Genomic DNA, 13,496 nt, shown 5'->3' with positions numbered 1-13,496 from the left:
AGTTAGGCAAATAGTATTGCCAAGACACAGCATTGAGGGAAGGTGGCGTGTTTGTTCAATCTTCTTCTTTTGTATATTTTTGTTGCATTACCCCAATGAGATTATGAACCCTTTCATATGTTGTTTAGTATATTAATTGATTAGCAAATAAAGGCTATTGTTTATGTGCCGATCCTAAAAAGGACTGGGACTCCACAATCTGTATCATTACTATTCTATTATTCACCTCCCCCAACCCTGCTGTCTCCTCTTCCCCCTCTCCAGCTAGAGTCTTGATTATTTTAAGGGCTGAGGAGAGGACAAATTCTCTGAAACTAGACTGGGGCTCTAGAGTAGAGTGACTCTAATGATACTGCCATTTGCTGAAAGCCAAAGACCCAACAAACTCTGGGAGACAGTGAAGGACAGGGAAGCCTGGCGAGCAGCAGTCCATGGGGTTGCAAAGAGTCGGACATGACTAAGCAACTGTACAACAACGACCCAGCACTACAGCCCTAGCTTCAGTGAGGTCAACTTGAGACCTTGGCAAGAGGGTCAGTCAGATCCCCTGGTGGCTGAGGCTAGTTAAGCCATCAGGCCAAGAAAAGAGGGGCTGGCAAGCCACCCGCCCTCCAGCCTTTTTACAAAATGAGTTGTTCTTAGCAAAGAAAGAAGGAGATGACACTTCCATGAAAATCAAGGACCTTTTATGGTTAGAACACACAGTCAAAAATCTGGGAGTGGCTGCTAAGCCACAAGAAGAGCCAGGTGTCTTCTGAGGGCAAGGAACCCTCCTTGCCTCCCCGACAGCAGCCAGACTGGACCTCTGGACAACATGGTAAGTGTGACAGTCACACCTCCTAGATAGGGACCAAACAACGTAGGTCATGGTGCTCAGCTCACAAGCCCTGCCGAGAACAGAAAAAGCACAGTGGTTAGACCCAGAGCTTAGGACAGCCCTAACCATGCACTTCTCATTCCAGGGGGCAAGTGTCCTTGGTCTTCCAAGCAGACAACATGAGAGTTTCTTTCATCAGTGGCTCAGGCACTAAATTCCATATTCACTCCCTGTGCCCACACACCCCTCCTTTAGACAACAACCCTGGCACTCACCCAAGTAATCATCCATCAGGGAGCCGATAGCAAACTGCAGAAGAAAAGGGAAAATAGAAATGAAGCCAAAGCAAGCAGAGAGCTCTCCTCTAACTCTCAGCCCCAGGCCTTCTGCCCACCCATCTCTTCTTCCTGGCAGAAGAGCACAAAACCCCCAGGAACTCTGAGTAGGAAGAATGCAACAGCTCGGCCTGGTATGGGCAGGGAGGCAGTCAGGAGACTCACGATGTCATTCTTGTCCACACGGGTTCCCACAATCTTCAAGCGGATCTCATCGTCCTGCTGAATCACAATGTCCTGGGGAGGAGGGAACAGTACAGTCAGACACCCCCAGGCCAATATCCTCCCTTGGAGTGGCTCATTCCCTTGTCCCTCTCACCAACTTCTTCTGCCCACTCACCTCATCCATCGTTTTGTAACACGGTGGGTTGGAGTTAGGATCAAATTCCATCTCTGATGGGATGGACTGAAAGGAAGGTCAAACTGAGTAAGAGCACTTGAAAAGGATGCTTTAGCAAATTCTCCTGAGTACAGGTCTCCTCCTTAGACCCACCCAGTATACCTAGACTTACGTGTCGAGAGATGAAGCAGGACATGGGACCAATTTCTGTGAAGAGTCCAACCTAGAAGAGAAAAGAGAGACCTTGCTTTTTCTTTTGTCTCCCAAAGTCTCCTAAGCCTCCCATCTTTATGTGGTTCTTAACAATATTCTTCATGTTTTGAAACTACTCTGAAGTTTGTCATTTTTTTTCCCCCAAGCTTTCTTTTTTTTTCTTCCCAAGCTTTCATTTTAAGCTAAGGAAGTGTAGTGGTAAACAGCTGAGACCTAGAACTTGTCATTCTGGGCTTTCAACACTTGTTGGACACATGACCGTTGCCAGCAGACTCAACTTCTCCAAGCTTCGGTGTGGAGATAAAAGCACGCATTTCACAGTCATTCAGAGGTTTTGCACACTATCTGGCCCACAATGGAGGCTACTATTGTTTTGACTTACTACTGACTTACATGCTCCTGAGTGAGGCAGGGCAAGATTACCATACCATTTGACAGGTGAGGAAACTTGAAGCAGAGAGAAGTGATTTGACCAAAGACACAGAATTTGACCAAAGTGGGACCCATCCCAGATCTTCTAAGCGAGGGACCTTCCCACTACCTACCCTGTGGATGGTCTTACCTTGTTGACCTGAGTGACCACCGCATCCACGACCTCCCCTTTAAAGGGCCGGAAAACAATGGCCTTGTACTTAACTGGATAAAGGACAAAGCCTCGGCCTGGTTGGATCACACCAGCACCGATATTGTCGATGGTAGTGACGGCAATTACAAAGCCATACCTGCAAGGAGGCAGAGAAAGTGAAAGGCACTGGCTATGAAAGAGCCTCTGAAACCATCTGCCACAGGAGGGCTTCCCGGGTGGTCCAGTGGTTAAGAATACCCCTGCCAGTTCAGGGGACACAAGTTCAATCCCTGGTCCGGGAAGATTCCACATGCCACAGAACAGCTAAGCCAGTGTGCTGCAACTACTAAGCCCAAGCCCTAGAGCCCAAGTGCCTCAACAAGAAAAGCTACCACAATGAGAAGCCCACACACAGCAACTGAGCCCCGCTTGCTGCAACTACAGAAAGCCCGTGCAGCAACGAAGACCCAGCGCAGCCAGAAAAAAATACAAAAAAGCATCTACCGCAAGAGTCACTGACCCTGGAGGTAAAGGGGGAGCACAAAGGGGGAGTAGTTGGCCCCCTGGCCCCAGGAGAGCTTAATGATCAAGAGAGGACAGGACAATCAGCAGCAGCTATAATGCCAAACGCTGCTCTCATAATTTCACAGTCAGTGTCCAAAAAGGCTGAAGTTCTTAATCTCAATCTTGGTGATGCCTCAGAATCACCTGGGAGAAACTTGCTAAAATGCCTGTTCCCAGGCTGGTCCCCAGTCTTGATGCTGGAGGGATGAGATAAGGCTCAGGAACCTGTATGTTCAAAGAACACCTCAGCTGACTCTGATGCTGGATACCTGAGTATGCTATAGCCCTGCTCCTCCCCCTTCATTTACTTCACCATGTGCGGAGCTCCTCAGTGCAGAGCCCAGAGATGGTCAAGTCTCAGTTCTCTTCCCTCCTCCCGCTAACTCTCAATCTGCTTTATCCTGCCCATTCATTCAACAAACTTTTAGTGAGGCCCAAGATGTGCCATGCCAGGTCCCTGGGTATGGGGGGTAAAGAAAAACAAGGGCTGACATCATTTTGTCTTTTTCACTGCATTGTTCCCAGGGCCCAGCACAGGGCCCTGGCACACAGCTGGAGCTTCAGAAATGTTTGCAGAGTTAATGACAAATGTTGGCTGAACAAAGGAGGTTCTGTTATGGAACTTCGCAGAGGGCACCGTGGGAACCCAAAGCAGGAAGCAGCTGACTGCCTCGGAGGGTGAGAGGGCTTGCCAGGGTAGATTGCAGAAGCTTTCACGATGTGTAGGCGCTGGGAAGGGGGTGCAAGGCATAGAAGGCCGTGTGCGCAGTGCTTAGGCGGCAGGGAGGGTGCGACACTCACTTGCCGGTGCAGGTCCCCTCCACCTCGGTGAAGAGCTTTTGTTTCACCGTGTTGAGCAGGTTAGGGCCGAAGTACCGCGGATGTAGCAGAATCTCGTGCTCCAGGGAGATCTGTGGGGAAAGTGGAATGGAGTCGGGCAAGGAGCGGGAGGAATATAGGCAAGAAGCCGCTCCTAGTCCCAGCCTTCCATTTCGCTCCTCCTCTAGATGCTGCCCTCGCCGCCACCCTGTGCCCTGCTCACGTGGTAAAACATCTTCCCGGAGGAGGCTGGACAGAAGCCGGGTCGACGGCTGCTCGAGCAGCGGTGCCTACACACCGACCGGAAATACAGCAACTTCCCCAACCCCGTTTCCGGGCCTGCCCCGAAAAGTGGGCGGGACTCACCGCCTCCGCGGGCCCCCATTGGGCTTCGCTGTGGTGGGCGGGGAAACACATGAGGCTCCTCCCCTCCGTCCAGCCTTCAAAGTGCCCAACTCCCTTAAGGGTAACAGTATCTCGCATAGATTAGATGCTTAGTAAATACCTTTAAAAGGAATTAATGAGAGGTCGCAAAAATAAAGCGCTTTAGCAGAGTCTATTCATTCTGCAAAGAGTTGAAGACTGCTTTCACATAGTAAGTATCAGTTCAGTTCAGTTCAGCCGCTCAGTCGTGTCCAATTCTTTGCGATCCCATGAATCGCAGCAAGCCAGGCCTCCCTGTCCATCACCAGCTCCCGGAGTTTACTCAAACTCATGCCCATCGAGTCGGTGATGCCATCCAGCCATCTCATCCTCTGTCGTCCCCTTCACCTCCCACCTTCAATCTTTTCCAGCATCAGGGACTTTTCAAATAAGTCAGTTCTTCCCCACAGGTGGCCAAAGTATTGGAGTTTCAGCTTCAGCATCAGTCCTTCCAATGAACACCCAGGACTGATCTCCTTTAAGATGGACTGGTTGGATCTCCTTGCAGTCCAAGGGACTCTCAAGAGTCTTCTCCAACACCATAGTTCAAAAGCATCAATTCTTCAGTGCTCAGCTTTCTTCACAGTCCAACTCTCACATCCATACATGACCACTGGAAAAACCATAGCCTTGACCAGATGGACCTTTGTTGGCAAAGTAATGTCTCTGCTTTTTAATATGCTATCTAGGTTGGTCATAAATTTCCTTCCAAGGAGTAAGCGTCTTTTAATTTCATGGCTGCAATCACCATCTGCAGTGATTTTGGAGCCCCAAAAAATAAAAGTCTGACACTGTTTCCACTATCTCCCCATCTATTTCCCATGAAGTGATGGGACCAGATGCCATGATCTTAGTTTTCTGAATGTTGAGCTTTAAGCCAACTTTTTTTACTCTCCTCTTTCAATTTCATCAAGAGGCTCTTTAGTTCTTCTTTGCTTTCTGCCATAAGGGTGGTGTCATCTACATATCTGAGGGTTTGATATTTCTCCAGCAATCTTGATTCCAGCTTGTGCTTCTTCCAGCCCAGCGTTTCTCATGATGTACTCTGCATATAAGCTAAATAAGCAGGGTGACAATATACAGCCTTGATGTACTCCTTTTCCTATTTGGAACTAGTCTGTTGTTGCATGTCCAGTTCTAACTGTTGCTTCCTGACCTGCATACAGATTTCTCAAGAGGCAGGTCAGGTGGTCTAGTATTCCCATTTCTTTCAGAATTTTCCACAGTTTGTTGTGATCCACACAGTCAAAGGCTTTGGCATAGTCAGTAAAGCAGAAATAGATGTTTTTCTGGAACTCTCTTGCTTTTTTGATGATCCAGAGGATGTTGGAAATTTGATCTTTGGTTCCTCTGCCTTTTCTAAAACCAGCTTGAACATCTGGAAGTTCACGGTTCACGTATTGCTGAAGCCTGACTTGGAGAATTTTGAGCAGTACTTTACTAGTGTGTGAGATGAGTGCAATTGTGCGGTAGTTTGAGCATTCTTTGGGATTGCCTTTCTTAGGGATTGGAATGAAAACTGACCTTTTCCAGTCCTGTGGCCACTGCTGAGTTTTCCAAATTTGCTGGCAGACTGAGTGCAGCACTTTCACAGCATCATCTTTTAGGGTTTGAAACAGCTCAACTGGAATTCCATCACCTCCACTAGCTTTGTTTGTAGTGATGCTTTCTAAGGCCCACCTGACTTCACATTCCAGGATGTCTGGTTCTAGGTGAGTGATCACGCACCTAATCACACACATCGTGATTATCTGGGTCGTGAAGATCTTTTTTGTACAGTTCTTCTGTGTATTCTTGCCACCTCTTCTTAATATCTTCTGCTTCTGTTAGGTCCATACCATTTCCGTCCTTTATCAAACCCATCTTTCCCTGAAATGTTGCCTTGGTATCTCTAATTTTCTTGAAGAGATCTCTAGTCTTTCCCATTCTGTTGTTTTCCTCTATTTCTTTGCACTGATCGCTGAGGAAGGCTTTCCTATCTTTTTTTTTTTTTTTTCCTTTCCTATCTTTCCTTGCTATTCTTTGGAGCTCTGCATTCAAATGGGAATATCTTTCCTTTTCTCCTTTGCTTTTAGCTTCTCTTTGCACACAGTAAGTAGCTATTCTTATCTCAATTAATCTATACAGCAACCCTACCCGGCAGGCTTTGTTATTACTTCCATTCACAAATAAGTTCCCAGGCTCAGAGTGAGGTCACGCAGCGTCGGGAGTCAAATTCGAGGCGCCTGACACCAGGGCTCTTGCATATTCAGGCACTTATTACCGGGCTCTGGTAGTTCGGAGCTGAAACCGGCGAAGTCAGAGCCCAGAAGGCAGCGCCCCCTCCCGGTGTGAAAAGAACTTCAAGTCTCTGCTCTCCCCTAACCACCTTCCCTGCTCCCTTACACACAAGGGCCTGGAGAACAGGTAAGCGAGCCTTGCCTGTTCCTTCAACTCTACCCCCACTTTTGCAGATAGTCCCTTTATTAAACTCACAGCGAGAATGAGCATGTAGTCTGTGGGCTGCTGAGACGGACTGATGAAAGGGCCATGCGAAGAAAGAAACACCCTGAGCCCCGCCCCTATGACAAAGGCTCAGCAAAGGCAGCTGGTTCTAAAGCCCGGACAGTTCCTGTGGTCTTGAACAAACCCGCCTGTTGCCTGAGCAAGTTTTTGTATATTGTAAACAAGAAAGCCTGATTTCCTTAGAGCTGTCACACACCGGTTTCCATTGATGCTGCACATTTCCTAGAATGACTGAGGTCACTGATCCGCTGCTCAGACTCCATGGGGATCCCCTCCACCTGAGACCACAGAAGGAAGCAGACAGCAGGTCAGAGGGCAGGGCCTCAACCGCCTCAACCCCCTCCTTCCCTCTTTCGAAACCAGCCTCCCTGCAAGAGCAATGGTGCGGTGTGCTGGAGACCCTTACAAAAACCAACTGTTAATATTTCAGGCATTTTGCAAGCCAGTTGTTAAACACAGCCGTTATGGAAAATTTAGTTGTCTTAACTTACGATTAAATGAATTACACTAAAGAAGGCAAAGACGTAGATGAAACAAGTTTAGCAATATATTGATAATCGTTGAAGACAGATGATGGATAATGGTGGTTTCTTACACTTTCTTCCTTCTACTTTTCTGTGTTTGAAATTGTTCATGATAAAAAGTTTGAAACAAGACAAAAGTAACTGTGATGTTTACAATAAAAACACCCACACATATATACTTGGACTTCTTCCCCATTTCTGTCACAGAGCTCCTAAAACCCTTGGAATTGCCTAAGTGATAAAATGATAAAGATATCTTGATATTCATAACAAATCTCTTTCAACCATACCTGAGTTTATATCAGTGAAGTGAATTTTGGAAAGCACCTAAGCCAGGGGAAGCAACCAAGTCACTGGAGGGTTGGAACTTTCAGTCTCAACTCCCTGACTTGGCTGATGAATTAATCAACTCTGCCAGTGTAATGAAAATCTCCATAAAACCAAGTGGATGTGGTTCAGAGTCTAGGGTTGGTGAAGACCAGGAGAAGTGGGAAGAGTGGTGAGCTCACAGAGAGTATGGGAGCTCCACGCCCTTTCCCCAGGCAGACGCACAGGGACAACTGACTTATAGTCGCCACTGGAAGGGGAGGGCAGTCTTGTAGGGCTGAGCTCTTAACATGTGGACACCTGTGTTATCTTTGTGCTGATGGTGTCAGAATTGAGTTAAACTGTGGGACACTTATCTGGTGTTTGTGATTTGCTTGGAAGTATGGGAGAAAAAAAATGCACATTGTAATTAGAGTCAGAGTCTTAAAACTCATCACTTCCTATTTAATATAGTTTACTATTTTAAATGCTCTTCAGGTTATTTATACCCATTGTGTCTATGTGGTGTAAATGTTATATATAACTGTAAATGCAACTACAGGTATAAGAGTTTCAGTTCCTCTGACATCCTCTCCAGTCCTTGTATTGTCAGCATGGTTTGTTTATTTGCTTGCTACCCTAATAACTGTGGTTGTAATTGTGCTTGTAACTTTTGGTTCCCTAATGACTAAGGATGTTGAACATCTTCTCATGTGCTTATTTGCCAAGAGTGATATTTTCAAAACTTAAGTCAAATCATATCAATCCCCTGCTTAGAACCCAATGGTTTCCCAAGGCACGAGAATAAAACCATCACTCTGACCTACAAGGCAGAGGCCACATTCAGTCAACTCTGTTTTCTGCCTCTCTTCCTTTTGCTTTCTCCACTCCAGTCACACTGGCCTCCTTTCCCACCTCAGGAGAACTTGTTTCCTCTGCCTAAAATGCTGTTGGCTCTGATTTTCATCTGATGGGGATGTGGGAGCTGCTTCTCATTTTTCAGGGGTAAGCTCAGTGTCACCACTTCTGAGAGGCCTTCCATGACTACCCTGACCTAAGTAGACAAACCACAGTCACACTCCTCTAGTGTATTGCTTTGTTTTATTTTTGTCATAGAAGTTGGCTCTATTTGGCAACATTTTTGTTTTTTTGTGGTTTTTTGGCTGTGCTCAGTCTTTGTTGCTGCATGCAGACTTTCTCTAGTTGCAGCAAGCGGGGGCTACTCTTCATTGCAGTGTGCAGGCTTCTCATTGCAGTGGCTTCTCTTGTGGCAAAGCGAAGTCTCTAGGGCATGTCAGCTCAGTAGTTGTGGCACACAGGCACTTGTCCCAAGGCATGCGGGATCTTCCTGGACTAGGGATCGAACCAGTGTCTCTTGCATTGCAAGGCAGATTCTTAACCACTGGACAACCAGGGAAGACCCAGCATCATCTCATTAATTTATACATGTGTATACTGCCTGTTTGGAGAAGGCAATGGCACCCACTCCAGTACTCTTGCCTGGAAAATCCCATGGACGGAGGAGCCTGGTAGGCTGCAGTCCATGGGGTCGCTAAGAATCAGACATGACTGAGCGACTTCACTTTCAATTTTCACTTTTATGCATTGGAGAAGGAAATGGCAACCCACTCCAGTGTTCTTGCCTGGAGAATCCCAGGGATGGGGTCGCACAGAGTTGGACACGACTGAAGTGACTTAGCAGTAGCAGCAGCAGCATACTGCCTGTTTCCCCTCAAGATGGGCAGGGATTCTTGCTCTTGTGTTCCTCTATATCTCCATAGCCTAGAAGAGCCCCTGGCACACAATAGGTGCTTGGGATGTATTTGCATCAGTAAGTGAATCTCTAGCACCTAACAGTGTGCTTGGCAAATAATGAAAGTGAAAATCCCTCAGTCATGTCCAACTCTTTGCAACCCTATGAATTATATAGTCCATGGAATTCTCCAAGCCAGACTACTGGAGAGGGTAGTCATTCCCTTCTCCAGGGGATCTTCCCAACCCAGGGATTGAACCCAGGTCTCCTGCATTGCTAGTGGATTCTTTACCACGTGAGCAACCAGGGAAGCCTTAACACTGTGCTTGGCAAATAATGGAGTTTAACAAATATGGGTGGACTGAACCTCATTCTTGTATGGAATCTATTATTATCTCTTCAAGCTTCTTAGGCTTTGCATGGCCATATAAAGTCTCCCCTAGCCCTGACATCTTTGCATCCAAAGCCTCAGAATTCAGAGACAAGCTAGAACAAAAAGGAAATAGCAGTGGAGAACAATCAGCTGTATTGACATTCAGAATACAAAGAAAGTCTGCTGACAGACTGTTTTATTTAGATTTTGGTGCACAACAAACAACCCAAAAGCTTAGTGGCTTAAAACAACCACAGTAATTTATTTATCTCATAAATCTACAATTTGAGCAACACTCAGTGGGGAAGGCATGCTCCTGTTCCAGGCAACGTCAGCTGGGGTAGCTCAGTTGGGGACTGGAGGATCGACTTCCCACACGGCTCAGTCACATGGCTGGCAAGTTAAAGCTTGTTAGCCAGGAGCCTGGATGTGGCTATAGCTGAAACACTTACAGGTATCCTCTTCATGTGGCCTGGTTCTTCACAGAATGGTGGCTGATTTCTAAGTGCAAGTATCCCAAGAGGACCAGGCAGAAGATCTATCTCTTCTTATGACTTAGCTTTGGAAATCACATAGCATGGCATCACATAGCATCACACCGCCCAGACTCAAAGTGAGAGATCTTAGAGCAAAGAGCATCAGTGTCAAACTGTAAAAGGAGCATGTGGGAGGGAAGATCTTGTTAAGGCCACCTTGGAAAACATAATCTGATGCAAGAATAGTTCTTGCCAACCTACATAGTAGAGAAGAGCCCTTGTGATGATGTCTGCCACCTGCTGTCTCCCAAAGATATATACACAGGTAGCAGGTCCAGCCCTTGGAGGGCAATCTCCGAGCAAGGACCATCCAGCCCAGCTCCCCTCCCCCTGGTTCTAGGCTCCTACTGAGAGGGTAAAAGGCAGGAAGGACAGGGGTCTCCAAACGGAGGAAATACGCTGCAAGTGTCAGACATTTTTTATCTCTCTCTAAAGTGGCAGGGTGATGCTGAAGCTGAAACTCCAGTACTTTGGCCACCTCATGCGAAGAGTTGACTCACTGGAAAAGACCCTAATGCTGGGAGGGATTGGGGGCAGGAGGAGGAGGGGACGACAGAGGATGAGATGGCTGGATGGCATCACTGACTCGATGGGCATGAGTTTGAGTAAACTCCGGGAGTTGGTGATGGACAGGGAGGCCTGGCGTGCTGCAATTCATGGGGTCGCAAAGAGTCGGACACGACTGAGCAACTGAACTGAACTGAAGTGAAAGTGGCAGGAGGAAACAAACTACAAGTATTAAGATTTTTTTCCCTTCTCTACATAAATTTTAAAAGAGATTTCTCTTAAAATTCTGTGATGCCATGATGACACCTGGCTCCACCTGAACTTAACTGTTCTCCAACCTTGAGGTAACCAATGCGGTTTTCTTATGGAAATGTTTGTCTTTAGCTATGTTAATGAACCATGTATTTACCCTAGACTATATATTTACCCTAGACTCTGTCTTTAAGAGTCTTCAACTTGGAAGAAGAGTTATGACCAACATACACAGCATATTAAAAAGCAGAGACATTACTTCGCCAACAAAGGTCTGTCTAGTCAAGGCTATGGTTTTTCCAGTAGTCATGTATGGATGTGAGAGATGGACTATAAAGAAAGCTGAGTGCCAAAGAATTGATGCTTTTGAACTGTGGTATTGGAGGGGACTCTTGAGAGTCCCTTGGACAGCAAGGAGATACAACCAGCCCATCCTAAAGGAAGTCAGTCCTGAATATTCATTGGAAGGACTGGTGCTGAAGCTGAAACTCCAATACTTTAGCCACCTGTGGGGAAGAACTGACTTATTTGAAAAGTCCCTGATGCTGGAAAAGATTGAAGGTGGGAGGTGAAGGGGATGACAGAGGATGAAACGGTTGGATGGCATCACCAACTCAATGGACATGACCTTGAGTAAGCTCTGGGAGTTGGTGATGTATAGGGAAGCCTGGAGTGCTGCAGTCCATGGGGTCACAAAGAGTCAGACACGACTGAGTGACTGAACTGAACTGAATTGTCTTCAAGTTAGTTCCACTTAAGACTCAAAACTGACTTAATAAACCGGTATGTTTTACTCATGCAAATGTTCTCTTAAGCTATGTACATGAGACTGTATTTGCATGGAAACCTGCCTCTCCAAAATTCATGTCAATCATTTTATGGCCCGGGACAACTCCCCTTGTGCCAATGTTATCTCAAAATGCATGATTATGGCTGAGGGGCCTGGTGCCATTCTCTGAGTTTTGAGACATTTCCTTTCTCTAATTAGCAGACTGCTAGGAGCTATATAACATCCTGCTAAAGACTAGTAGGGGGCACTCTTTCTGCCCCCTTCTGATGTCTATGTTAGAAGCTTTCTCTATCTCTTTTATGCTTTAATAAAACTTTGTTACACAAAAACTTTGAGTGATCAAGCCTTGTCTCTGGCCCCGGATTGAATTCTTCTCCTCCGGAGGCCAAGAATCCCAACGTCTTTCATGGTTCAGCAATAACCCTTCATCTTGGGGGCTGGTCCAGGATTCTTCAGGACAAGGTAAGCTCTAGTTCTTTGTTCTCCTAGTAAACACGTTTTCTGCTGTACTTTACTAACTCTACGGTGTGTTTGTATGAATGAATGACATATCCTGCACAAAGCAAGTGAGGAGCCCTGCTCTGCAGGTCCATGGTGACCTCATAGGGCTTATGGCAGAAACCCTGTCGGGTTTTCTACAGACCTGCCAATGCCAAGAGGCACACAATATCTCCTTTGGGGATTGGCCAGAAATGGGCAAAGTGGATAGACCGAACTCTCCTTTCTCGGCCAAACTTTCTGGTCTCTTTGACCATTTCATAACTTCTTGGGAATTAGAACTACTAACCTAATCTGTTGGCTCATAGACTTTCAAGGGACTTATACTCTACGCTGTTACTGCGCACTGTTGCTTAGGCCCCAAACTTAGACTGATAGTCAGGAAGCACCTAGCCTCGCTAGCAGTCAAAAGTTCGGAAGCTAGATGGAGCTCTAGCTCCAAGAGCATCTCCCGGGTCAAAGGTTACTCAGACAGGAAGCACAGCGGGCTTCTTCCTTTGGGAACACTAGCTCTTACTGCACCAGAGGAGGCTCTCCAGTGTCTTTGTCCCAACTCCTTAGATATTCTTTCTGTGGAATTCTGGGAATGAACTGGAAGGACCGGCCCTAATAACTCGAGGACAAAAATCACTTTTTCCTCACTGGCCAGCCCTTCACCTTCTCTTTTGCTATCGCTTATACTGGGCAGGGGAGCCTAGTGGGCTGCCGTCTGTGGGGTCGCTTAGAGTTGGACACGACTGAAGCGACTTAGCAGCAGCAGCAGCAGCATACTGGTGTGGTGAAGGAACATATCAGTTTTATGTTTGTACCAGTCTTATTGTGGTCAGGAATATACAGAGGGTCACGCACAGGCACTCAGGTGACGAATGTTTCCCTCAGTGGTCTTAGCTTGGGAGGCATTCTGGAAAGTTACTCCAAATGCACCCCGGGTGGCACAAGAGGCAAGCAAGGTTCTAATGGTGAGAAACTGGACACTAGTCTGGGATGCCATCAGGTCCACCCCTGGTGCATCTCTACCCTACCATGGTGGCAGAGCCGGGAGGGATGAGTATGGTGGCAGGGAAGGAAAGCTTTGGTGGAAAGCCTGTCTACACTCCCATCTAGAGCAGGGAGGGACACTTCTGGTAGAAAGATGGTGATGGTCTCTTTCTCCTCTCTTACAGATTGGAGCTAACAATTCCAGCCTCACTACTTTGAACTGTATCCTGAAAAATGGATAGATTTGATCTTCAGAGCTTAAAGAAGACACACTTGATCTTCCTGTGTGATACTGCATGGCGATGGTATCCATTGGAGGACAGCGAACAGTGGCCAGTTGGAGGATCTCTTAATTATAATACTGTTTTACACAGAAAGTGACAAAGCACTCCAATAAC

At 46.7% G+C, this 13,496-nt stretch overlaps 1 protein-coding gene across 1 annotated transcript; it reads right to left on the bottom strand.

Annotated features, from left to right (window-relative positions):
- Nucleotides 1-669: 669 nt before the first annotated feature.
- Nucleotides 670-3,986, bottom strand: POLR2G (RNA polymerase II subunit G). The gene is made up of 8 exons (XM_020899567.2): nt 3,877-3,986; nt 3,636-3,745; nt 2,268-2,427; nt 1,665-1,715; nt 1,493-1,558; nt 1,318-1,389; nt 1,093-1,126; nt 670-887 (listed from the first exon to the last, which is right to left on the bottom strand). Exons 1-8 carry the CDS (start codon nt 3,886-3,888, stop codon nt 874-876), a joined length of 519 nt encoding a protein of 172 aa, XP_020755226.1. The 5' UTR covers nt 3,889-3,986; the 3' UTR covers nt 670-873.
- Nucleotides 3,987-13,496: the final 9,510 nt, after the last annotated feature.

This window comes from Odocoileus virginianus, chromosome 28, assembly GCF_023699985.2.
Source record: "Odocoileus virginianus isolate 20LAN1187 ecotype Illinois chromosome 28, Ovbor_1.2, whole genome shotgun sequence".
Lineage (NCBI taxonomy): Eukaryota > Metazoa > Chordata > Mammalia > Artiodactyla > Cervidae > Odocoileus > Odocoileus virginianus.
This window is presented reverse-complemented; position numbering and strand designations above follow the sequence as displayed.